Genomic DNA, 27,795 nt, shown 5'->3' on the forward strand with positions numbered 1-27,795 from the left:
CTGTATAATGTGACAAATATGATAAAAGCAAAGTAAACAGAAGAAAGCTATAAAAATTTAACATAAATAAGCTTTTATATTGATTATCCTTTGACTTGGAAAGACTGGTTAATAATATTTATCTTTATATCATCTAAACAGGTTAAGATAAAGAAAAACATTGCAGCCCTGAATGGAGCTCTTTAACATGAAACTTAGTGGAATTATCTGCACCCCAGAGCACCATGGAGCAATTTTCAACATGGAAAAAAAAATGTTTTGTGTGTCTGGTGATAGAAAATCGTATTGCATGTTGTAGACATGACCCAAAACATATCTCTAATGGGGTAGTGCCCCCTTGGAGCCAAACATCTGACTGTAATCTGAAGCAACATGCTGGAGCACGGAGTAAAAGAAGCATGAACGCAGTAGTGACAGGAGGTGGAGGATTCTTTGGCTATAATTTGGGGTGTGCTCTTGCCAAATCAGGTGCCTCGGTTGTTCTGTTAGATATACAAGAGCCCATCTGGGAAATTCCTAATGGAGTAGTGTTTATCCAGGTATGATAAAAATACATGTTCACAACAATCAAATTAAGTTAATCTGTTTGATTTTTACATAGTGTCTCAGCAAGACAGTTTTCACAAAACCCAGAACAATCATAAATAAAAGTAAGACTCCTCCACAACTTCCACAGCACTTTAATCAATAGACTGTAAAAAAAATGTGAACTACTGTACTTACAGTAAGAAAGCAATGAAGTCTGGTGCCTAGAACAAGGAATTTCTGGGTTCTGTTCCTGACTGCAAATAATTCTCCTTGTGACTTTGAGCAAGTCACTTCACCAATCTGTGCCTTGATTTAATCATCTGCAAAATTTGTATGATAATAATTCCCTATTTCACAGGGGTGTTCTAAAGCTAAAGGAATTAATTTTTGTGAAGTGTATTGCTCTCCTGGGAGGAAAGTTGTTATAATATCATTACAAAGTATGAAAATGGGCCTGATTTTCAGCCCCTGGCTTCCATAAGTGTGATAAATAAGGGGGGGTAGGGGTAGCTCCCTTTGATGGACACCCACCCAGCCAGTTAGCTGTAAAATACCTCTTGATAGCTGTTCTTAACTAGCTTTACCTGTAAAGGATTAAAAAGTCCCCCAGAAAAGGAAAAGAGTGGGCACCTGACCAAAAGGGACAATGGGAAGGCTAGAACTTTTAAAAATGGGAAAAGAAACTTTGTCTGTTGTTCTCTGGGCTGCGGGGACACGGAGCAGCAATGCTATAAGCACTGCAGCAGGAATGCTGTGTAAGGTTTGAAGCAGGTATGAAAAAGTATCTTCCATACCTAGAAGAAATAATTTGGATAGGGAATGTTTAGTTAGCAACTGTCAGGTTTATTTTTTATTTTGGCTTGCGGGTCTCCTCTGTGCTTACACCTAATGGTTTTGTCAGCTACCAAGAGGGATTTTACAGCTAACTGGTGGCTGGGTGTCCATCAAAGGAAACTATCCCTCCCCCTTTATTTATCACAACAAATGTGTGCACAATTTCATGCATGCATTTTATGGCTGCTAATAGCTTCGTGGTTAAACTCTAAACTGTAGTTTTGTGATCAAATTCAAAATATCTTTCCATATATATTGCAGGCTGATGTGAGGGATTATGATGCTCTATTTGCAATTTGTGAAGGGGCTGACTGTGTGTTTCATGCAGCTGCATATGGAATGTCAGGACTAGAGCAAGTGAGTACAATTATCTCTTGTGTCTTTCTAACTGAATGATAAGTTAGCATGTGAGACCTGTGGTTATCCTAGCACTATGTGTCAGATTTCTGAGCACTCCGATGAAAAGAGCAAATTCCTGTTCCAGCACTCTGGTCTCCCAATAACCAGGCTTTTATTTAAGCCCATCTTCTTCTCAGGTACACCCATTCACCACCCACATCGCACCTCGTTTCTTATCCTGTGTGCAAGGTGCTTATATTAACATCTGCTCAGTGCAGAGGATTAAGTCTCATGCTTAAACATACTCATGTCCATCAGTAGCTTCCATTCAACCTCTCTCTCTGCCTGCTGTGCATAGTTTTAAGAACTCACAGGATCAAGAGCACAATATATTGAACATCATAGTTTTAAAGAGCTACCTATCACAAGTATTTCTTGAAATGTTTGTCTTTTTGTAAATTGCCAGTTATTTATGAATAGATCATCATATCAGTGACCTTATCCAGCCTCTGTCAATCACTTAAAGTTTTATTTACAATGATAGTTAAGACATACAACTTTTCTAACTTTGAGTGGTGAAAATTCGAGCTGTGGGTAATAAGAAGAGATTTAAGCCATCGTCTAAAATGGCATTAACCCAGTGTTGTTCAAAAGTGTAAGATTTCAAAACTTCTTTCCATGTTTCATCTCAGATTGGTTACTCAATTTTTCATTGAAAGTTAACATTTGAGTGTAATTTCCTACAGTTGCCTGATCTTATAATAATCAATTCCACACCTTTCCTTCCCCTGTGCTAATAACCAGTGGTCTGTAAACTACTCTAAGGCCTTGAGCCAGCAAATCCTTGTACAGTACACAGCCTAGAGCACATACTTAATTGTGCCCTACCACAAGAGAGAACTGTGACTGTGCATGGGTACAAGTAAGTTAAGCACTAGGCTTAGCTGCCCACAATAATTGGTAGTGTCAGAGCTTCTGCATATCTTCTTCCTTACTATCAAGAGCACAAGTTAAAAAAAAAAGTGCAGGGTGGGGAGAGAACAAGCATTTCTGAAGAGATATGACTTATATGTGATCCTCAGCATGCAAATGAAGTGCTTAGCATCACACTCCCCAGTTTGGTTCTACTGCTACAATTAGGCAGAGTAACTTGACATTTATTTGGGATTGGATGGCTCTCTACTCCCTGATCTGTGCATCACATTTAACCTTGCATTTACCTGTGCAACAATCTGCACCTGTGCTGTACAAGATCAAGAAACAAATTCTATATCAATGCAAATAATTATATATATTCAACACCATCTGCATATCAGAAAAATAGTCCCATCAATGTACATTTAAACAGAAAATTTACTGATTATTGTAATTTTTTTTTAAACTTATAAAATGCTTCCTTCTGTAGATCTCAGGACACATACCTGATGTTACTAAAACGTATATCGATACAAATAAATCATCTTCTATCATGCTAGAAAAATAATAATCTCCACAGATAAACAATCTACCTCCCACTGCTTCTTACTCCTTTTTTATTCCACATTATTCATAACTTGTCTACCTACCACATCAGGCAGATGCCTGAGTGAAAAGAAGGTCCTTGTATTGTCTCCAAAACACCAAAAGACTCAGATTCTCTCAGGCTTGCTGAGGCCACACATTCCAGCTTCAAGCACCTCCCCCAAGAATAACCTCCCACAAGCTCCATCCCATTTAAAGCATGTCTCAGCTGATCCTAACTGTCATGGCAGATAACATGAAGAGAGATAACCTAGGCCAAATAATATGGAACTGTATTGATCTTAACCAAAGCTTTGAATTGTTTACTGTATAGTGATTAGGAAGCTCAGGAACCTGTCAAATAACAGATGTAATGAGTCCCATTTGCTAATACCAACTCACAGATGGGCATTCACATTCTGCCTTAGCTGTAACTTTTGAATAGTCTTCAAGGACAGCTCATTGTAGAGTGCACTGCAGTAATTCAATCTAAAATGATGACTGTAAATCACTGTATCAAGGTCCTAAAAAAGGTCACAAACACCTAGCTGAGTGCAGGTGGGAGTAGGTGTTCCTGTCCGCCTGAGTTCCAAGGAGCAAACAGGAATCCAAGGGAACCTCTGCATTGCAAATCTTGAACAAAAATTGATGAAATCTCCTCAGTAAAGGGGGCAGGAATCACCCCTGCAATAACCTCAAAATCCTTCAACCAAATCACTGTTATCAGTTCCATCTTGTAAAGATTGAATTTATCCAGCTTATTCTCCTCTATATCCCGGTCTCAGGCAGCTACTGGGAAATCATAGTTACCACCCCAAGTCCAATACACCTCTACCCTAATATAACATGAATTTGTATATAACATGGTAAAGCAGAGCTCCGAGGGGGCGGGGCAGCGCACTCTGGTGGATCAAAGCAAGTTCGATATAATGCAGTTTCACCTATAACACGGTAAGATTTTTTGGCTCCCGAGGACAGCGTTGTATCGAGGTAGAGGTGTACTTATGAAAACAAGACACAGAGCAGCGTTATTTGCAAACTTCTAACACTGCAACTCAAACTGCTTTGTGATTCCCCCCCATTCCACACACACACACACACACACACTCTTTCTTATATACACTGAAAAGGAAGACTAATAAAACTGAGCTTTGAAGAACCCCACGTAAGTAGCATAAATTGTACAATACTTCCCTTTGCAACCTTCCAGATAGGTAGGAAACAGGATGAAGTTCAATAAAGATAAATGCAAAGTGCTCCACCTAGGAAGGAACAATCAGTTTCACACATACAGAATGGGAAGAGACTGTCTAGGAAGGAGTATGGCAGAAAGAGATCGAGGGGTCATAGTAGACCACAAGCTTAATATGAGTCAACAGTGTGATACTGTTGCAAAAAAAGCAAACATGATTCTGGGATGCATTAACAGGTGTGTTGTAAACAAGACACGAGAAGTCATTCTTCCGCTTTACTCTGCGCTGGTTAGGCCTCAACTGGAGTATTGTGTCCAGTTCTGGGCACCGCATTTCAAGAAAGATGTGGAGAAATTGGAGAGGGCCAGAGAAGAGCAACAAGAATGATTAAAGGTCTTGAGAACATGACCTATGAAGGAAGGCTGAAGGAATTGGGTTTGTTTAGTTTGGAAAAGAGAAGACTGAGAGAGGACATGATAGCAGTTTTCAGGTATCTAAAAGGGTGTCATCAGGAGGAGGGAGGAAACTTATTCACCTTAGCCTCCAATGATAGAACAAGACGCAATGGGCTTAAACTGCAGCAAGGGAGATTTAGGTTGGACATTAGGAAAAAGTTCCTAACTGTCAGGGTAGTTAAACACTGGAATAGATTGCCTAGGGAAGCTGTGGAATCTCCATCTCTGGAGATATTTAAGAGTAGGTTAGATAAATGTCTATTAGGGATGGTCTAGACAGTATTTGGTCCTGCCATGAGGGCAGGGGACTGGACTTGATGACCTCTCGAGGTCCCTTCCAGTCCTAGAGTCTATGAGTCTATGAATTAATCCAGTCAGGAACACTACTGTCCTTCCCAGCTAGTGTCTTAAAATGAGTTAACAAAACTGCATGTTTAACAGTATAAAAGGCTATTGTCAAAGCTAAAAGAATCAGCATGTTTTCCATTCCCTACAAGATAATCAACCCACAAGACCAGTGCCACCCAAAGGCACTCAAGCTAAATGAATCAAAGAAATCTAAGGACTCTAGATGGCACCAGAGTTGTCTTGCAACAGTCTTCTAGTGTTGACAGTCTTTCCCAAAAAGGGAAGACTAGAGAACACAAACTCAGATAGACTGAAATCCTGCTTATATGAAAGTATTGTAGAATGAAATTCTCAAGTTGTGTTGCTGTGTATAAACTGCAGCTCCATTTATAGTGAATCTGTTCTTTTAGCGTTCTTGTACTGGGGATGGGGGAGTGACTTCACTATCTGAGGCTCCAAAAACAACCTGGGAGCAACCAAGGACTTTCAGCTGGGAAGTGTCAGTGAAGTGCAATTTAGGGGTTAGAGCACTGCACTTGGAGACAGGAGAGTAGAGTTCACAGCATTGCCACTGACTCAATGTGTGACTTTGGGCAAGTCACTTCACCTATCTGTTCTGCCCTCAGTAAAAGAGGGATAATGATACTTACCTACTTCACAATTTTTTTGTGAGGCTTAACTATTTATGGCCAATCTCACTGAGTAACCATAGTTAAGTCTTCCCCACAATCTCTGAACTTACATTTATAAATATAAATATACCTATTAAAAACCGGAAATAATATACTCCAGCTAAGTTGATGGGAAGACTGAAACCTGAATTAAATTACTACAATAGCTGCTGTATTTAAATTCGCAACTATCCACAATTAGTAGGTACAATGTTGTCAAAGCTAAGAAAACTTATCCCTGATGTATGATCCTTAGAAAGAAACTGAGTGCTAAAATAATAATGTTAAAAAACCCAAACCTCCTTGAATAAAATAAAAAAATCCCCAACATTTTAATCAAAACAGCAACATAATAATCTTTGCTAGACATTAATTATAGTTTAATTATTTTGTCACTGTACAGCACAAATTCACTGAATAGATACCTCTGAATACAGAGGACTGACAATTGAATTGCTACTGTAACATGTATATTTAAAATCCTCCTTTCTGTATGCTTGTTTTAGGATTCATTGTTACATTTTCAAATGAAAAGTCATTTTGAACAGAAAAGAACAAAGCTTTTTGTTTCAAAAACATCAAAATAGGATGCAAACCAATTATTCCCAGAAACAATATTTGTTTTAAAAATTGACATTTTTTGCACACAAAAAAAAATGTTGCCCTGGAAATCCCTGACCAGCTCTAGGACTGAGTGTAAAGTGTGAGATTATTCAGATACTGTACAATCTCTCTTTTTCTAGCTACAAAAAGAAAAAATTGAATCTATAAATGTTGGTGGGACAAAACTCATAATTGAAGGTATGTATCTAGATGTGTCTTTCTGTATTGGTATGGCAAGCTAATATAACATTTAGTAAAAGCTATTTGGCATAGTTAAACTATTTCTTGGTATATATTTTATAAGGAAAATGTCGTTTGTTTTTCACAGTACTAAAACAGCTCACCTGTCTCAAGACTTTCTGTGTAAACTTCGCAAAGACACTAAAGCCAAACAACCACACTGGGTGCTGGAGAACTGTGCTGGGGCAAGCAGGAGGAATCTATATTCATCCCACCCAAGCTTTAGAGTAGACTGCGCCATAGGGACCTCTGGACCCTATGTTTCCCTTGCCGTATTGTCACACAAACCTCTTTCGCAGAATTAAATTAACAAAGGATCCATGTACTATTGGACTGAGATTCATTTGCTCAGCAGGTGGGTCTCACAAATCTTTATTAAGGCAAAACCCTCAGCAAATGATGATCAATTACTCCCAAGTAGGAAGCTCATCAGGGTGATGTCATCACAGTCGCCTCCAGCACCAGACAACACAGCTTCAACCTCCCTTTTTACATAAACTTATTTATAACTTTTTGTTATCTTTTTTGTACGTAGGTATTAGTCTTTCATTTCCATGTTAGCTCTCCTCCCCCATCAGTACAGGTTTAGTAACAGTTCAAACTGCTGTTTCCCAGCTTTCTAGTTACTTTATATTTCCTTTTTCTCATAAACATGATTACTCTGCAATTTCTTACACATGCACAACACTAAACATGATCACTAACCCCAATCCTACATCATCCCAAACCCCCTCACTCGGGCAACGCTGGGTCCATTTCAGAGATGCCATTCCCCACCTCCTGCACCCTCTGCACAAAGCCACCAGCATCCCCTCACATCAAGATGAAACTACTAATCTCTCTCCGCTTTTTATCAGTAAGATGGATATAATAATACCTCTCTCCTTCATATGGGTGTTATGAGATTTAAAACAATTATTTAATGTATGAATAAGGCATTTATATTATCACACAGACAGTGCTCTGTGAGTGCCAGATTACTTTTATTATCACTTTACCCTATTAAGACTACAGATATCCACATAAGTTAAAGCTTCACTTTTATTTTACTTTGTACCTGGAAATTCCTCACCTCATGTTTGTTTTTCTTAAATTTTAGTCTTTTACCAACAATCTCAGGAAAATTATGATAAACAATTTTCAGATTCTTTCATTTCCAGATATGGCTTTTCAAATTGTATTGCATACATTGTGGCTCAGCTTCTGTACCTCTCTTCTTTATTCCCAAAATATAATGACATTTATGCTGCAAAAACATAATTGGTTTGTACCCATAGTCTGTCTGCTTGTGACCCCTTGTACAGCTTGTTCCTCTCCCCTCAGATTATTCTTCTCAAGAGCTGAGTGGAGGTTAGTATTTGGGGCCACAATCAAGGGCATATCTGCTCAAACATGACGATCATGCCCCTCGATCCCTGAACTCTGCTCCTCAACACCCTCTCCAGCTATGAAGGACTTACAGAATGTTGTGTCTCCAGAGGTTTGTAGGAAAGCCAGAAAAAAGGAGGAACAGTTCTACCCCCTGATTGCAACCTGGCAGTAGCTTTTCATTAGCATGTTTAGCCTAACACAAGAATTAGCATTCATTTGTTTGGAAGGCATTAACTATTTTCATAGTTTTAACAGCAGTTCTTCCTGCTTTCATCCTACTAGCTTGTGAATATATAGTGGGCTGCCATTAGAGAAGTTGTGCTGCTTCTATTGTAGTTAACTGGGGCCCAATCCCCTCTCCCAACAGAAGAGTTCTAGCCCTCTACAAAACCATAATATTCAATTACAGGATATTCAGTCAGAATGTGATGCCAAATTATAAAGAACTTGGGATCATTTGAAATGCATAGAGTTACAGTATATAAATGTAAGATATTATTAGAAATTCCCAAACAATCCTAAAATGGAAAGATTACTCTTATAATATATGTGACTGTTGTTTTAGAAAAGGTTATTTCCTGCTCATTCCCTCTGAAGCACCTGGCATTGGCCAATATCGGAAGACAGGATACTGGGCTAGATGGACCTTTGGTCTGACCCAGTATGGCCATTCTTCTGTTCTAAGTTATTTATTTGCTTATTCCAATTTCTATTGAAATAATAATGAACTTTGCATATCACTGCAGTCTGCAAACAACACAACATCCCCAGATTGATATATACTAGTACGGTGAACGTGGTGTTTGGAGGGAATCCCATTGAAGATGGCGATGAGGAAACTGTGCCATATTTTCCACTAGAAAAGGTATTTTACCTGTACTATTTGTTCCATGTTTTCTCTATTTTATTGCTTTGCTCTGTTATTTCTGAACAGCATTGACGCAAAAGGATTTAAAAAAAAGAAAAATCTTCTGTTTTTTAAAATTGTATATAGACACCATTTGAGAACCAATGTAATTATTTTAAGTAACTGTTAGTATGTACTTTACCATCAAGGCCCTGATTGTGGAAAGGAACCCATGAAAGTCCTTATGCTCATACAGAGTCCCACTGTAGTTAATACAGCTCAACAAGGATATAAAGGTCCCCTTGTATGGATTAGGGTCTATCTGAGTCTTTATATTCATTATTTTTATTTAAATACCTGTTATCTGTTTTCTCCCTGGTCAAATATTATTATCTATTTTCAAAATCAATGCTGAAATGGAAAAACTGCACTTTTTATTATAGTATCATTGTCTTTAATTCGAAAGCGAACATTGTCAGTTCATGTAAATTTTTATTTTTCCTATCTTCTTTTTCCATTAAAATACTTCTCTTGATATAATGCAGTGCCTGGCTACCATTATGATTCATACACTATTGATGGGCAGACAAAATAGTTTTTAATAATGTTGTTCTGAATAACTTGGGGGGGAGTAAACACTTAGTAAATTAAGCTCACACTACAAGAAAATCAAACACAAGAATTCTCACCTAATCATTAACTTGTACAAAAGAACACATTAATATTTTGAGTGTTTTTTCTACTACTACAGAAACACATTCAAATTTAAAAATATTAAGCAATTAAAATCTGAATAATACTATTACAACAATATTTTACATTGTTATAAGATTTAAAATATTTCTTCAAATGGAATACAGTCAACTGGATATCCAGATTTGTATAGGCAAACCTGTCTGCTTCACTTATAAAACAATAATTTAGGCATTTTACCCTAAATTAGTACCCCCACAACTTCTCAATTTTGAGAAGCTGTTACAGAGCTGATGACAAGAAACCAGTTTGACAGAAGTTTATTAAACAAAGCCATAATATTTGCTCTTTTTTTAAGCATATTGACCATTATTCCAAGACCAAATCGATTGCTGACCAAATGGTACTAGCAGCTAATGGAACTCCAGTAGCAGGTATTTTTCAATTAATATTAATTTGCTTCAGCCATTAACAACATACTGGGATTTAGTACTTCTCCTGATGTCATATCTAACTGGCATGTATATGTTTTCCTCAAGTTGACAAGATCATTATGAATAGTTCACTGAAAATACACCTCTACCTTGATATAACGCTGTCCTTGGGAGCCAAAAAATCTTACTGTGTTATAGGTGAAACTGTGTTATATCAAACTTGCTTTGATCCACTGGAGTGCGCAGCCCCGCACCCTTGGAGCACTGTTTTACCGCGTTATAGCTGAATTTGTGTTATATCCGGTCATGTTATATCGGGGTAGAGGTGTATCCACTCAATGTGCAGCAGAAGCCAAAAAAGCTAACAGAATGTTGGCAATCATTAAGAAAGGCATAGATAATAAGACAGAAAATATCATATTGCCTCTCTAGAAATCCATGATATGCCAACATCTTGAACTGAGTGAAGATGTGGTCACCCCATCTGAAAAAAAAAATATTGGAATTGGAAAAAGTTTGCAAAAGGGCAACGATATGATTATGGAACAGCTTCCATATGAGGCGAGATTAATAAGATTGTGACTTTTCAGTTTGGAAAAGAGATGACTAAAGGGGGGATATGATAGAGGTTTATAAAACCATGACTGGTGTGGAGAAACTTAATAAGGAAGTGTTATTTACTCCTTCTCATAACACAAGAACCAGGGGTCACCAAATGAAATTAATAGGTAGCAGATTTAAAACGAACAAAAGGAAGTATTTCTTCACACAACGCACAGTCCACCTGTGGAACTCTTTGCCAGAGGATGTTGTGAAGGCTAAGACTATAACAGCATTCAAAAAAGAACTAGATAAATTCATGGAGGATAGGTCCATCAATGGCTATTAGCCAGGATGGGCAGGGATGGTGTCCCTAGCATCTGTTTGCCAGAGGCTGGGAATGAGTCACAGGTGGTGGATCACTTGATGATTGCCTATTCCGTTTGTTCCCTCTGGGGCATGTGGCGTTGGCTGCTATTGGAAAACAGGATACTGTACTTTTGGTCTGACCAATATGGCCATTCTTATGTTTTATGTTCTTATACTCACAGATTTATAGAAAGATACCAGAAAGCACAATACCAGATAATTAAAACATTTTTCCTAAAAATAATTTTAAAATGTTTACAACTTCTACAATATATATATAATACAACACTTACTTTTGAATACCAGCATTTCTTTAAAGGGATAGAAGAGTTAAAAATAAAAACCTTGTTTAAATGAATCATATTGAAAATGTTGTATAACGTAAGTAAATATGAATGCTGATTAAAACATTAGTTCTACGGTTATAAATTAAACTTTGCAGAAAGCATTTGATACTTTAGCCTGGAATTATTTATTAGGGCTTCCCAGAGTTTTCCATGTTGAGGGAGTCAGTTATACACTAGAACACTTGAGCTCACCTATGAGATACTATAACTATCAGTTCAAAACAAATCAACGTAAAGTACAACTTGATACCATGTGACCAGGTGACACTGAGTTAAATTCAGCTGTGGACAATTTCCAGAAAGGACTTTTTTCATCTGATAATTGCAAAGTACTACAAGTGGCTAATATAATACCATTAAAGTTAAAAGATATTACCTCACCCACCTTGTCTCTCTAAAACTTCTTCTGTGTCAGATGTATTATATAGCTATTTAGGAGATTAGGGCTATATCTACACTATGCACCTTACAACAATGCGGCTGTGCCACTGCAGCCGTGCCATTGTAAGGTAAGCAGTGTGGCCTCTCTTTGTCGTCAGGAGAGAGTTCTCCGGGTGACGAAATAAAATCACCCCCAATAAGGGGCAGTTGCTTCATCGACGGGTGAGCCTCTCCACTGACGAAGCACTGTCCACACTGGCACTTTTCATCACTAAAACTTTTGTCATTCCGGGGTGTGTGTTTTTCACACCTCTGAGCGACAAAAGTTTTAACAACAAAAGTGCAGTGTAGACATTACCTAAGATGGTTCAGTCACTTTTAAATACAGTTAAACATTTCAAACATGAAACTTGGATTTAATGCTATATCAAGATTAGGTACTGAACTTCATCAAAGTCTTGTGATAGTGTATTAAGAATTTAATTATTCTGATATGATGAACTAGATCACCAATGTACTGTAGGAAAATAGGGAGATGAACCCAGTCTTGCTCCCATAGAAGTCAATGATAGTTTTTCCATCAACTTCAACAGAAGCAGGATTGGGCCAAATATTTGAAGCCTTCCATCTATAAATTAATGGTTCAAATCCAGCTCATAGCTCTAGTGACTGAAAGCCAATGCTTCCTGATCATGGTTCGTGGGCTATGTAAGATTAGTTTAGTGAGCTTATTCCAATTTTTATTTTATACTAGTTCACATCACAAAAAATATTGTCACAATTGGCATTCTTGTTGGCTATCTTAATGCAGAGATCAAAGACTGTATGGACAAGGGATTGAACTGCTAGAAGGGATCCCTCCAATTCAGAATTTGAAGCACATTGACAAAGCAGTTTGGTGAATTTTTATATTGCTACTGTCTATGTTGTAGATATTTTGTGGATAAAGAAATAAACTTTGGGGAGGCTATCAAGCCAGCATCTTTCACAAGTACTAAGTTAATTTCCTTTTTTAAAGGAAGATGAAAATCATTTACTTCAAAGTAAATTCTTCACATGGAGTGGCTACAGCTTTGGGCCCTCATTTTATATACATTTGGATATTCACAGCCTATGAAAAGTACCTGTAATGTAGTAATATGAAAGTCATTTGAGAATCACATTTTATCATATGTCCTAGGAGGTGATAAGCTCCGTACATGTGTTCTTCGCCCACCAGGCATCTACGGACCAGGAGAGCAAAGACATCTGCCACGAATAGCAGTATTTATTTTATTTTATTTTATTTTTTTCATATACTTTTCATTAATATACAGTAGCATTTGTTATATTTAATGTAATTCATTAATTGGCTAGTTGTCTGGAAACAGGAACAATCTGCTCTTAGGTTTTTAAGACATTACAATTAATAAAATAGCACATACTTTAAGGAGAAAATATATCCTTAAAGAATATACAGTAGGTACAAAAATAGTCAATAAAGTCATTCTTCATCACAAGTAAATGTAAACTCAGCATTTGTACATTGATTTGAAATACCAGTAGTTTAGAGCTTTTACTGTAATAGATTCAGATCCAGATATATTTCAGACTTCACTGTGCAACTTATAAGTTTTAAAATATTAATAAAAGATGATACAGCTAAATATCTTATTTCCAGCATCAACCATTAACGATTTTCATTATCTAGTGAAACAGGCTAAGGAGTTTGAAATACTTTCTAATTCAGCACGTTACTAAAGGGCAAGCAGAGGTGCCCATGTTTACTTTTTTTTTTCTTGCTTTATTTTAGGTGGTTGGCTTACTGTAGTGTTAAGAAGACAGAGTGTGCATAATTACAAGTCATTTATTTTGAGGGCAGATTACTCTTTAAAGTTATGTAGGGCACTGAATAAATAACATCTGTATTTTTCATAGGAGCAGGGGAAGGTTGTGCTAAAATGTAGGATTCAGGCATGATGCATGATTGATGGATTTAGAAACTGGGGTGAGAAAATTATTCCTGTACAGTTGGTCTCATGCTAACTAAGGAACTTGACTTCAGAGATGGAGAGATACAACAAATCATTCCAATAAAATGTACAAGATATCCGTAAAGTAATTTTTCTGTAAAATATATGGCATATAAAATACACATGCTGGTGTGTTGTGGTAAAATAATTTTATCGATACTCATGTGAGGTGACCTACATAAATCATTTGTGGATTGATCACTCATGAGTAACATAACCATCCCAAAATTATGTAATAAAACCTTTTTGTGACACCATCCTATTATATACTATTTTTATATGCCCCATATTTCACATAAATGATGAGATGGGGAAGTGTATGTAATTTATTTAATTACAACATTTTCTAATTAAATTTTATATAATTATATATTTATAAACTTACTATGGCTTCTTCATTTTGTTCTTCCTTTTTTCCCATTTTTCTCTGTAGTGGGTCTTGGTGTATATTTTTTTTCTTTTATGTCTTTTTCAACCTCTGTTTTCCTTCCTTCTGTTCAGTAATTTTAAAAATTCAGTTTATTTTTTCTACAGCTTTTCCTGCAGCTCTACTTTGTCTTCAAGACTCTTTTCTGATTCTTTCATATCAGCTTCTTATTTTTCAACATTTTTGCTTTCAGCTGACTCCTCTTGTTCCCTCTTTCCCCCAAGTTCACTTGTCCTTTCCCTTTCCCACCTTTCCCTTTCCTCATTTTTCTTTCCTGTATTCTCCAATCCTTCCTTCTGCCTAAAACCTCTTCACTCTCTCCTCGGTGATCTCAAACTTCCTCATTTTCCCCCTAACTACCTCCAAAACCCCTCATTCTCTCTCTGCTTGCCCCCTAATTCTCTCTTTCCTCATGTTCTCCAACCAACGCACCCTCTCTGTAGGTCTTCAAAGTACCCCAAATCGCTCTCTCTCTTTCAATCTTCTCCTGTCTTTCATTTCTGGAAATTCTCTTCTCACAATCCTCAATCCTCTTCACTGATCTACAAACCTCCTCACTGCTTCCCACATCTCCTCACACTCTCCCCTCATTTATCCTTAACATGCCTTACACTCCTTTCCCTGCCACTGCCCCAAAACACTTTCCCAGCTCCTACTCATTCCTGCAAAACCTCCTCCTCACTGCCCCCAAGCCGTCCTCTGCTGCTCCGAAGACCTCACTCTTTCCCCTCAATCCACTGTCTATTTAATACATATATTAGTACTTATTTGGCCCCAGAGTATCTGAGTGCCTCCCAAATACTCACAGATTTATGCCCACAAAACCCTATGAGGTAAAGAAGTATTTGTGCGCATTTTGCATATGGGAAATTAAGGCTCCCGCTGCCGAATTGCCGCTGAAGACCCGGCACTTCGGTGGTGGGTCCCAGAGTGGAAGGACCCCCTGCCATAGGTCTTTGGGGCACTTCGGCGGCGGGTCCCGGAGCGGAAAGACCCCCTGCTGACAAATTGCTGCCGAAGACCAGCACTTCGGCGGTGGGTCCCAAGGCGGAAGGACCCCCCCACTGCGGGTCTTCGGGGCACTTTGGCAGTGGGTCCTGGAATGGAAGGACTCCCCACCACCAAATTGTCGCCGAAGACCCAGAGCAGAAGAAGTTCCGGAGGCCCAGGCGCTGTGAAAGTTTTCTGGGGCACCTGGAGTGAGTGAAGGACCCTGCTCTGGGGGCCCCAAAAAACTCTCGGGGGGGGCCCCTGTGGGGCCTGGGGCAAATTGCCCCACTTGTTTCCCCCTCTGGGTGGCCCTGACCACAAGCGCATCCTTCCTCCCTTTCACTATTTCCCAAATCACCTCACTTCCCTTCCATTTGCACTCAAAAATATTTAGTCCTCCTTTCCTTCATTGCTACAAAATCCCCTCGTTTCCAAATATTATTCCCAAACTCCGTCAGATATTCCTTCCCTTCACTCTGTTGCATATCCTCTGTTCCCCTCACTATTCCTAAGTCCCCTTTCTATCTTCTCTCACAATCCCCCAAGCCCCACTTACTTCTACTTCTCATTGTTATCAAACTGCTCACTCTCCCAGACATCCTCACTCTTCCTTCCTAAAACTCTTCACTGCCCTCTAAACCCTCTCACTCTCCTCTCCACTCCCCATTACTCCCAAGCTCCAGCTCAGTCACCCTTCATTGACCCTCAAACATCTCTTCCCCATTCCCTTGCTGAATTCCAAATCTCCTTACTTTCCCCCTTTCATTGACCTACAAGCTCCCTCACTCCCCCACTCCTTCTCCCGGTTAAAGCTCTCAGGTTTTAAGTGCCCTCCCCTTGTGACAGCTGTAACTCTGCCTTTCCCAACTCAAAACTGCTACCTCTAACAGGGCTTGTGATATCTCCATGATAACCAGAAGCCAGAGGGAGCCACATAGTGTATAGCAGAGCGGCAGGGGGCCAAGGGTCATAGGGAGCAATGGAAGACTGCTAGTGGTTCCAGGACTTAAAAGGATCCTGGGGATGAGTATAAAGGAACTGTCAAGAGCATGTGAGCATGGGGAGTGTCACTGAATGCCTCCTCAAATATCAGGCCTGTCACTAGCTGTTTTCCATTTGTAGTTTAAGTGATTTCAGTTGTACTATTCAGAAGAATACTTACAGATATGCATGAAGCCAATTTAAAAAAAAACAACAGACCTTTAGCAAAAGAAACTTCTTTTCTAGTATTTCACTTAGGAGAGTAAAGCAGCTGGCAAATCTGCTGTTCCTTTTGGATGTACATGGAATAAAACCATATGTAATTTATATAAGAATGCTAGAGAAAGTAGCATATGTTTAAATAATGCACTGATGTGAGACAGTTTATGGATTCATGTAACAGCTACTATGCAAGTGGCCCCTTTCCTCCATATAGCTCACACACACCTGAAACCTATAGAAAATAATAGAAGACATATATGCAGTATGAAATACATATGGCCTTTCCACACATTAATGTGGCACAAGGCCACAAGAAGACAAGACAGCAGAGAACACTTTAAACAACACTTTAGCCTATATAATTCTCAGTAAATTCAATTGAATGATTTAGCATTTACACTATAAATAATTCACAATAATTAAAGATAGCAGCAGGTTTGTACAAAAGAAGATCCATTTGGATCTAAAAAAAAGGACATCCCTCAGAACAAGAGACAATACTTGCATCATAATGTGTTCTTGCAACACGAGTTAGGATTATGTGCCTATAACACTGTGCTAAAATACACTCATAAATGTCCCAATACCAATAACTTCAACTGGAGAATCAAAGAGCAATAATTGGCCCTAAATTGGTGATGTTCCTTAACAAAAGGCAAATAATAGAAACACAGTAGAGCAAGAAGAAGTATCTTCTAGAAATGAGCATTTCAAAAACATAAATACGAGAAATAATTATTCTGCTCTTCTCCACTCTGATAAGGCCTCAGCTGGAGTACTGTGTCTGGTTCCAGGTGCCACATTTAAGGAAAGAGGTGGACAAATTGGAGAAAGTCCAGAGGAGAGCAACAAAAATGATTAAAGGTCTAGAAAACCTGACCTATGAGAACAGATTGACAAATCTGTGTTTGTTTAGTCTGGAGAAGAGAAGGCTGAAGGGGACATGATAACAGTTTTCAAGTACATAATAGGTTGTTACAAGGATGAGGGAGAAAAATTGTTCTCATTAACCTGAGAATAGGACAAGAAGCAATGGGCTTAAATTGCAGCAAGAGAGATTTAGGCTGGACTTCAGGGAAAACTTCCTAACTGTCAAGGCGGTTAAGCACTGGAATAAATTGCCTCGAGAGGTTGTGGAATCTGTGTCATATTGGAAATTTTTAAGAGCAGGTTAGACAAACACCTGTCAGGGATTGCCTAGATAATACTTAGTCCTGCCTTGAGTACAGGGAACTGGACTCAATGACCTTTTGAAGTCCCTTACAGTCTTAAACTTCTATGATTCTGTACTTTCCCATTTTCGTTCAGACTACTAATCCTAGTCCGGTAACTTTCCTAGAGGCTATTAATGCTTCTGAAGAAAGTTACCCCTCTTTCTCACAATAATACACCTAGCAAATTGTCTAACATTGTAGGTGGGGTTGAGGATGTTCTCTCCTGGCTGTTTCAAGTGTTCGGCTTACTTTCTGGAGCATGATATTTGATTACTTTTAGCTTTGTTTATTAACATGTTATTAAATTATCCAGATCTATTTTTAAAATCTGGCCACAGTATTTTATTCAGTTTCTGTTCTAATAAATGACAAAAAGACAATCTAGACTAGAAGTCTCAAGCACAGTATTTGAGTCATACATTCCCTTAGTAAATATCAACCTTTTTCATTTTTGATTAGGCGTCCAATCCTGGAGGCATAGAAGTTGGTGGTAAAATTCCCATTGACTTCAGTAGCAGAAGGACTGGGCTTTGTTTGATGTACTCCTTTTATGTGCAAAATTAAGCCACATCATGCAGGGATTTCCTGTTTATATATTTTTGCAGGTTAATATTCAGAAGGGCCTGTTTCGCCTCAGGTTTGGGGACCCTTCTGCCACAATGAACTGGGTTCATGTACAGAATCTTGTACAAGCTCATATCCTGGCTGCTGCGGCTCTTACCTCTGAGAGGAACTATATAGCTGTAAGTAAAAAGAAAAGAAAAAAAACGGCAACACCCTATCTAGTTTGTTACAAATTTAAAATGAAAATAGCTATAATCAGAACAGAATGATGGTACTAGCTCTTAACGCTCATATCATGGTCCACCTGTGCATGGCTTTTGCCCTGCTCTATTGCCATGAAGTACCAGCTACCTTGGTGGCACTAGAGAACATTGAGTGCACTACATAGTGAAGACTCAGTCCACCAGTAGGAAAATACTCTCCCCAAATTATCTTTATTATTATTTCTCCAACAGGAGCAAAGGAGTAATAAACAATTAGATAATGGAGTTGGGGTTGTTTTACCCCAATCCTTACTATACACAGGGGCCATTATAGGAGTGGGATTGAGGGTGAGTAAAGTGGTTTGAGATAGTCCCTTCCTCCCCAAGGAGCTGCGAATGGCTGTTGTGAAACTAGCACTCCCAGCTAATATCACAATCAGTGCAGATCAGCATATTGTTACCTGCCAGAGGTCTTGGGCTAGATCTGATATAAGCTGATGTAACTCTGTTGATGTCAATGGAATTACACTGATTTACGTCAGCTAAGGTTCTGGCCATTGAATGAAATTGAACCTCATGTATCTATTGGGTGTCTGGGAAGTGGGCGGGCTGCTAAAGGATCCCCCCCCAGCCTAAGGGGAGGACCCACAGGACCACAGAACCCACTGAGTTCGGGGGACCACTAATAAAAGAACAGGGACAGGAGTGAGGTCAAAGGGTCATAAGAAGGGAACCTGACGGGGACACCGAGCAGAGAACCCCGGACAGCGCCCACTGCTCCTCGAAGGCATCAAGGGAGCCAGTGGACGCCACCCAGAGGAACTCTGCCCGGATGCGTGAACGGACCATGGATCAGAAACAAGCCCCACAGTCACCGGGGTCTCCATCGGCCAACCTCCTCTCCCTGGTCGTGTAGATGGCCTTTTTAGCCAGGGCAAGGAGGAGGTTGACCAGGAGGTCCTGGCACTTCGTGGGGCCATGGATAGGGAGTGCGTAGAGAAGGAGGTGGGGGGGAAAGTGCAGCCAGAAACGTAAGAGGATGTTAATGAGGAGCCGGTGTAGGGGCTGCAACCTGGTGCACTCTAAGTAAACGTGCGCCAGGGTCTCCCTCACACCGCAGAAGGGGCAGGTGTCCGGGACAGGGCTAAACCGCGCCAAGCAGAGTCAGGACGTATGTATTTAATTATGGAAAGAAAGTCTTAGACAACCTTAACGATCTGTGTTGCTGCCAGTTCTTACCTAGATATTTGCATGTGCAAACTACCAGCTCTGCACACTCAATACAAGTGCATCTGTTTAAAAAAAGATTGTTGCATGTCTTTTCTTCCTTGTTAGCACAAATTTTTACCCTGTTTAAAATAATTAATTAAAAAAGAAAAGTACATTGGTAAGATTATCAAAGCATATACTTGTGTTATGGGTTTTATACGTGAAGCTGTTAACAGGAAAAAGGTAATAGGTCAAACTTTACTTCACTTGGCCTTCAATGGAGTCTCACCAGTGTAATTAAGAACAGAATATAATCCTACTATTTTCTGTGTGTTCCAAGAAGGTACAATTAAAGTGTCAATTTATAATCAATTTCACCGTGATTGGGAATCACAGTAAAATAACATTTTACCATCAATAAACTTGTAATAAGCAATTTTACAATGAAGCGGGTTATTAACCAAAATAAAACAATCAGTGTTGTGGCAATCAGTTTGTACTGTATACAGAATAGTTGTTAATTGAAACAGAATTTGGGTAACCTGTTGTGTATATACTTTTATTTATGCTGCTATATTATTTATAAAATCAGTACAGATATTTAAAGAGAGAATGAAAAAATGTCACTCCACGCACAGTATCATGTTACTAAGCTGTGTTTTCTCTGTTTCTTTAACAGAGTGGTCAGGCATACTACATAAATGATGGCAAGAATGTCAACCTTTTTGAATGGATAACTCCACTAGTATGTACAATACATATATTTATTTCAAATACAATACAATGAATGTAGAAAAACTGTAGGCCCACGTTTTGAAAACTGTATGTGCAAATATGGATGCATAAATCAGGGAATTGCATGCATATATTCCTTTGTATGTATACAAGTTCAACTTTTGTGTACACATTGGGGGTTTTGCATGCTCATCTCAGGTTCAAGAGCACCTTTCCAAACGTTAGCCTTAATAACTAATTGAAGTCGGGACAATGTGTACTGGAATAAGCGAAAGCTACCTTTTTGGTGTATTTATTTTATCAGATTACTGCCTGATCCTTCCATCCTACTGACACCAGTAGAAGTTTTTGGTTCACAAAGAATGTAGGCTCAGGCTGTTATTCTGTAATACAAATACTTTTTCCATAAATCACTTTACTGTTAATGATTTGCTAAAAACCATAACATTTTAATTCTGTAAAATGAGAGATCAGTGCATCATGACTGTGGGATTAGGATCAAAGAAAACATAATGCATTTTTCTCACACACACTGCTATTCAGATAAATGTAATTTACTACATTTCTCATGTAATTATGTTTGGAATCATTTTGAGAAGAAAAATGGTAAAATAATAACAATAACAACAATGAACTGATCTGAAAAAGAACATCCAGGTTTATATTTTATCTATAAATATTGCCATATATACTTTCTGCACTGATAGCCATACATTTATTAGTTTCTCTTTTGCTATTCACTATTTTTAATCCCTTTCAGTTTGAAAAATTAGGTTGCAGTCCACCATGGATACGTATTCCTACTTGCTTTGTTTATGTAGCAGGTAAAATGTTTTTATTTATCTTTCTGTCTATCCTGCTCCCTATCCATAGTATCTGAATGCCATGCATTGGTTAATTTTGCTTTTTTACTTTTTCTCTGAGTTTTTATTTCCATGATACTTTTGTAAAATGTAAGATTGAACAGTTTTAAATTGTGCAATTCCAAAAGTAATTGTTCACTAGCTTTGTGATAATTTGGTTTATATGACACATACTGGTGACATTCACCCATATGAAGAGAGCCAACACAAGATTTTTCCATCATTTAACTCTCATCTAAAATCTCAATAGGGCTTAAATGGGAATTAAGGGTTCAATGAGCCTTGTGCAAACTCCCTGAATAGAGGTGAACTTCACAATATGAATGCAAAAAATTACAGGTAAAAAACTTTGGCCTCGTTGTATACTCTGAAATTGATGTTTTTAGGGCTGTCGATTAATCACAGTCAACTCACAGGATTACCTCAAAAAAATTAATCATGATTCAAAAAATTCATCGCAGTTTTAATCACACTGTTAAACAACAGAATAGCAATTTACGTTTATTAAAGATTTTGGATGTTATTCTACATTTTCAAATATATTGATTTAAATTACAACACATAATACAAAGTGTGCAGCACTCACTTTATATTATTTTTATTACAAATATTTGCACTGTAAAAATAATAAAATAAATTGTATTTTCAATTCACGTCATGCAAATATAGTAGTGCAATCTCTTTATCATGAAAGCACAACTTACAAAGGCAGATTGTTTTGTTTTTGAGTGCAGTTATGTAACAAAAAAAAAAGTAAAACTATAGAGCCTACAAGTCCACTCAGTCCTACTTCTTGTTCAGCCAATCACTAAGAGAAACAAGTTTGTTTATATTTACAGGAGATAATGGTACCCGCTTCTTATTTACAATGTCACCTGAAAGTGAGAACAGATGTTCATGTGGCATTTTTGTAGCCAGCATTGCAAAGTATTTACATGCCAGATATGCTAAACATTTGTATGCCCCTTTATGCTTTGGCCACCATTCCAGAGGACATGCTTCCATGCTGGTGAAGCTTGTTTACAAAAATAATGTGTTAATTAAATTTGTGACTGAATTCCTTTGGAGATAATTATATGTCTCTTGTTCTATATTTTACCCGCATTCTGCCATATATTTCATGTTATAGCAATCTCAGATTATGACCCAGCATGTTCTTTGTTTTAAAACCACTTTCACTGCAGATCTGACAAAACACAAAGCAGGTACCAATGTGAAATTTCTAAAGATAGCTACAGCACTCAACCCAAGATTTAAGAATCTGAACTACGTTCCAAAATCTGGGAGGAACAGGATATGGAGCATGCTTTCAGAAGTCTTAAAAGAGCAACACTCTGATGCAGAAACTACAGAACCCAAACCACCAAAAAGGAAAATCAACCTTGTGCTGGTGACATCTGACTCAGATGATGAAAATGAACATGCGTTGGTCTGCACTGCTTTGGATCATTATTGAGCAGAACGCATCATCAGCATGGACGCATGTCCTCTGGAATGGTGGTTGAAGCATGAAGGGACATATGAATCTTTAGCACACCTGGTACCAGGGCCGGCTCTGACTTTTTTGCTGCCCCAAGCAAAAAAGGAAAAACAGGGCGCAGGGTGGCCAGACCCAGAGACAAAGCAAAACAAAAAACAAAAAACAACCCTGGGTGCAGGGCAGCCGGACCCAGAGGCAAAGCCAAAAAACCCCCAAAACCCTGGGTGCAGGGCAGCTAGACCCAGAGGCAAAGCAAAAAAAATAAAAATAAACCCCAGGGCACAGAGCAGCTGGACCTGGAGACAAAGCAAAAAAAAACCCCAAAACCACAGGTGCAGGGCAGCTGGACACAAAGGCAAAGCAAATAAATAAATAAACCCTAGGGCCCAGGGTGGCCAGACCTGGAGGCAAAGCAAAAAAAAAACAGAAAAAAAACCCCTGGGAACAGGGTGGCTGGAGCCAGAGACAAAGCAAAATAAAATAATAAACCCCAGGGAGCAGGGCAGCCGGACCCGGAGGCAAAACAAAACAAAATAGGACAGCTATGCCGCCCTAGGACTGGCCAGAATGCCACCCCTTAGAATCTGCCGCCCCAAGCACGAGCTTGCTTGGCTGGTGCCTAGAGTCGGCCCTGCCTGGCACATAAATATCTTGTGACACCAACTACAACAGCGCCATGCAAATGCCTGTTCTCACTTTCGGGTCACACTGTAAACAAGAAGCAAGCAGCATTATCTCCTGCAAATGTAAACAAACTTGTTTGTTGGAGTGATTAGCTGAACAAGAAATAGGACTGAGTAGACTTGTAGGCTCTGAAGTTATACATTGTTTTGTTTTTGAATTAAGTTATTTTTTGTATATAACTCTACATTTTAAGTTCAACTTTCATGATAAAGAGATTGCACTACAGTACTTGTATTAAGTGAATTGAAAAAGACTGTTTCTTTTATTTTTACAGTGCAAATATTTATAATAAAAATAAATATAAAGTGAGAACTGTACACTTTTGTATTCTGTGTTGTAATTTAAATCAACATATTTGAAAATGTGGAAAACATCCCAAAATATTTATATAAATGGTATTCTACTATTAACAGCATGATTAATTGCAATTAATTTTTTTAATCATGCAATTAATCACAATTAATTTTTTTAATTGCTTGGCAACCCTAGATGTTTTCCTTGCGATGCTGAATTCTGCATCTTGTGCATCCCAAACTCCCTCTGACATCTATGAGAATCTTGGGTGTGAAACAAATGCAGAATCCAACTTACAATGACTTGTTATCACTATGTTTCCCAAAGTCTTGTAGTTATTTAATCAGTCTAGCAGGCCTACATCCAATCATGCAAACCCTTTATTCATATAAGTAATCCCAAGTATGTCCCTACTTTATGGTACAAAAATAGCACCAATCCAACCCATCTTACTGAAACAAGTAGTGCTATGGACTTCAATTACTTTGTGCACAGTTCTTTAACAATTTAAATTTTCTTTAACATTACCTACATGAACTGTTATACTAAAATTAAAATATCTTAGTGGTTTACCATTGTTATCTCAAGTAGTAACTTTCTGTTTCACAGCCACAGCAATGGAATATCTGCACTTGGCATTGAAACCAGTTATTGAATTTACACCTTTGCTGACCAGAAATGAGGTAAAATATGTATCTTTATAAAATATCTAATTAAAATGTGAAGGAAGCATGTTATGTTAATACTGGGGGCACAATGTTGCAGTAATCTCACAAAGAATTCACAGAAGTCAAAGAATAAAACTCCCCATCTGTGCTCCGTCTTTACCTGCGGTTTTCATGGCAAAAATAAATGCCAGCCACAATTTGGGCCATATGATATATTTGTTATTAGAAATATGTTGCCTAAATAATTTCTGTCCATTTAAACACACTTGTATTATTTATGTTGTTATTTAATAATTCCCAAGAAAATGCAACGATTGTTATTTTTAGAAAACACAAGCAAATAAGAAACAATGGTTTTAGTCTATACCAGTAATTAAACATTGCTAAACAATTTGAGACAAAAAAGAAACAAATCTCAACAATCTCTTGGTAAAATGACAAGTAATTATTTCATTTAGTGTGAGTAGCTACAAATTGCTATAGGGAAGATCATATTATCTTCACTATTTCTGCAACAGGAAGATCTTCTGATCTGACTTAGGGAGCTGTGTGGTGCCAAGAACCCCCCCCACACACACCTCTCCATGCCATTGTCTTCCAATCCATCTTCTCAATGGATTAAGTACAAGGTTGGGACTGCATGGTTTGGACCTGGAGCCCGGACCAAGAATGGGAGGAGCCACTTCCCATAGAAATCTTCCCTTCTGAGGCAACAGATCTCCACTAGGGCATCCCAAGCCTACCATAATGCTGCTTACATTTGCAGTTTCTCAGCACCTGCCCCTCTCCACTTCTTCAAAAGATAGGAGTGACACAGTCACAAGGAAGGATGGTTCAGTTGTCAGAGCACTTGCTGGGGCTTGGGAGATACATATTCATTTCCATGCTCTGCCACAGACTTCCTCTGTGACTTTGGGCAAGCCAATTTAGGGTAGATTTTGAAGGTATTTAGGCACCTAAAGATGCAGATAGGCATCTATTGGGATTTTCAAAAGCATCCAGGTGCCAAGGCACTTCTGAAAATCCCACTAGGTGACTATCTGCATCTTTAGATGCTTAAATACCTTTTAAAATTTGGTCATTAGTCTTTCCTCAGTTCCCTATATTCCCCTCAGGGGTAGTGAAGCTAAATATTCTAAAGATTGTGGGCACTCAGATATTATGGTAATGTGGGGCCATGGAAGTACGATGGATGGATGGATGGATGTAGGGTGCTTGACCAATAGCATAGCGAGATGCTGCTGGAGAGGGGCTGAGCATCCTGTGTAGATGTCCCAAAGGCTGGAAGATAGCAGCTTCTGCCTTCTCTATACACTCCCAAGACTAGGGGCGGCTCTAGGCACCAGCAAAGCAAGCACCTGCTTGGGGCAGCCCATTTGCAGGGGCGGCAGGGATCCAGCATGGGAGCTGAGAACCAACAGGGGGCTCAGGGAGCCGTAGTTCCTTGGTTAGCTCTCTGCCTATAGAGCCAGCCCTGGAGCAGGGAAAGAACTACATTTCCCAGCATTCCCTTGGCCACTACCAACTGGAAAGGAAGGAGCAGGACCTCATGCGGCAGCATGCTGTGAGTGGAGAGTTGCACTGTGGATGGTAGGGACACCATATTTTAACATTCAAAAAACAGGACACTCCATGGGGAGGGAGGGTGCCCCACCCTGCCACCATCCACTCCCTCTGACTGCCCCCCACAGAAACGCCAACCCATCCACACGCTCACCCTGCTCCTTTTCCCCTTATCAGCCCTTCCCGGGACCCCTGCCCCTAACTGCCCCTTGGGGCCCTATCCCCTATCTAAGTCTCCTTCTCCTTATCCCCAACTGCCCCCTCCTGAGACCTCCCCAACTTCCCCCCAGGACCCCACCCCCTACCTGTGCCCTGACAAACCCCTGGGACTCCCATGCCTATTCAACCACTGCCTGTCCCCTGACTGCCCCCCCGAACCCCTGACCCATCTAACCCCCCCTTCTCCCTGCCCCTGACTTCCCCCCAAACCTCCACCCCATCCAACCCCCCGCTCCCTGTCCCGTGACTGCCCCCCCAGAACCCCCTACCCCTTCTCCAACCCCCGAGTCCCCTTATCGTGCCACTCAGACCAGCATGTCTGGCTCCACGCAGCGCCAGACACGCTGCTGCATACATGCTGCTGTGCTCCCCTACAGAGCCCACAGCCCCCCACAAACACACCCAGCACCTGCCTTCCAGATTTTAACATCTCAAAATTCAGGCGTGCTCACGCTCAGTTTGGACAGTTTTTACTTCATTTCTCCCAAATCAAATATACTGATCCACTGTAACTTGCTGGAGAAAAAGTAGGATAAAATTGAGCAAGAAATGCTTCCCAGTGGTTATTAAGACTGGAATTGCTATATCAACAGCCATTGCCTTTTGTTTGTTTGTTTGTTTGTTTGTTTGTTTGTTTAAAAGGAAGACCGTGATATTGCATTGGCAAATTCCCCATAGAAAGAAAGAGTGGAACAAAAGAATAACAGAGACACCTCAACTTTTCCTTATTTATGGAGGACAGTCTTATAATATGCATCCAGATATCCTCCAATCACACAAGCTGAAAATTGTTCCACTTTACTGCATCTCTGTAACCATATGGGAACCAATCCTGTCTGTTTTGTGCACGTCTAAAATTCCTGCTGAATGACCCACCCTGGGAGCGAGTTACCAGTGACCCAGGGCTGCGGTGGAGGGATGGTGCAGGTGGCGGGGGGAGCCCAGGGCTGGGGCAGCAGGAGGTGGAGGGGCACTGGTGGGGGGGAATGGGGGAGCCCAGGGCTCGGGCAGCAAGGGGGTGGGGGGAGGGCACTGGGGGAGGGGAAAGGGGGAAGCCCAGGGCTGGGGCAGCGGGGAGGGAGAGCCCAGGGCAGGGGCAGCATGGGAGTGTGGGGGGGAGCCCAGGGCTGGGACAGGGGGCAGCCAAAATTTTTTTTGCTTGGGGCAGCAAAAAACCTAGAGCCGGCCCTGCCCAAGACCCTCCATTTGTGAGGACAATTTGAAGGAGAATGTGAGGTACAGGAGTGTACAGATTGACCCAAAGTTATTTTTAATTTGAGAATTTGCTTTTCTTTCATATTCTGTTGTGCTACCATTCACATAACAGAGTTTTGTTCAAGGTTTGGAATGTGTGCAGCTCTTTGACTGTTGGTTCTTTTGCCTCGTAGGTGCGGAACATTGCCGTGACTCACACATTCCGAATAGACAAGGCACGCAGCCAGCTAGGTTACTATCCAAAGAAGTTCACATTTGCCGATTCTGTGGACCATTTTATTAAAACAAGACCAGAAAACCAGAATCATCACATCTTCCTTAAAGTCATACTTTCCTTAATTGGCAGCTTTCTAAGTTTGATATTTCTTTCTTTTACATTAGCAGATCTTCCAATTATGCATTTTTTCAAAGAAAACCAACATTAACTTATGTTTCAGGAGCATTAATAAACTGGCATGTAATCAGTCACAGTATAGTCCTCGGCTCACATGGGCTGCATTACTCTGTACCAGATATTAGTTCCGATGTAAAAGGCAGTTATTTTTAGGCTTGAACTAAA

At 39.5% G+C, this 27,795-nt stretch overlaps 1 protein-coding gene across 1 annotated transcript; it reads left to right on the forward strand.

Annotated features, from left to right (window-relative positions):
• Positions 1 to 172: 172 nt before the first annotated feature.
• Positions 173 to 27,778, forward strand: LOC115658862 (putative short-chain dehydrogenase/reductase family 42E member 2). The gene is made up of 12 exons (XM_030578339.1): positions 173 to 255; positions 299 to 539; positions 1,624 to 1,719; positions 6,612 to 6,669; positions 8,829 to 8,947; positions 9,981 to 10,056; positions 12,874 to 12,956; positions 18,145 to 18,282; positions 20,195 to 20,260; positions 21,011 to 21,074; positions 24,181 to 24,254; positions 27,410 to 27,778. Exons 1-12 carry the CDS (start codon positions 173 to 175, stop codon positions 27,659 to 27,661), a joined length of 1,350 nt encoding a protein of 449 aa, XP_030434199.1. The 3' UTR covers positions 27,662 to 27,778.
• The last annotated feature ends 17 nt before the right edge of the window (positions 27,779 to 27,795 follow it).

The sequence above is a fragment of the Gopherus evgoodei genome, chromosome 10 (genome assembly GCF_007399415.2).
Source record: "Gopherus evgoodei ecotype Sinaloan lineage chromosome 10, rGopEvg1_v1.p, whole genome shotgun sequence".
Lineage (NCBI taxonomy): Eukaryota > Metazoa > Chordata > Testudines > Testudinidae > Gopherus > Gopherus evgoodei.

Excerpts from the sequence above, each read along its gene's own strand:
- LOC115658862 (XM_030578339.1), top strand. The coding sequence starts at position 173 with ATGGAGCTCTTTAACATGAAACTTAGTGGAATTATCTGCACCCCAGAG. Across the intron at positions 10,057-12,873 it reads TAATGGAACTCCAGTAGCAG|GAGGTGATAAGCTCCGTACA; the intron begins GTATTTTTCAAT and ends CATATGTCCTAG. Across the intron at positions 24,255-27,409 it reads CTTTGCTGACCAGAAATGAG|GTGCGGAACATTGCCGTGAC; the intron begins GTAAAATATGTA and ends TTTGCCTCGTAG.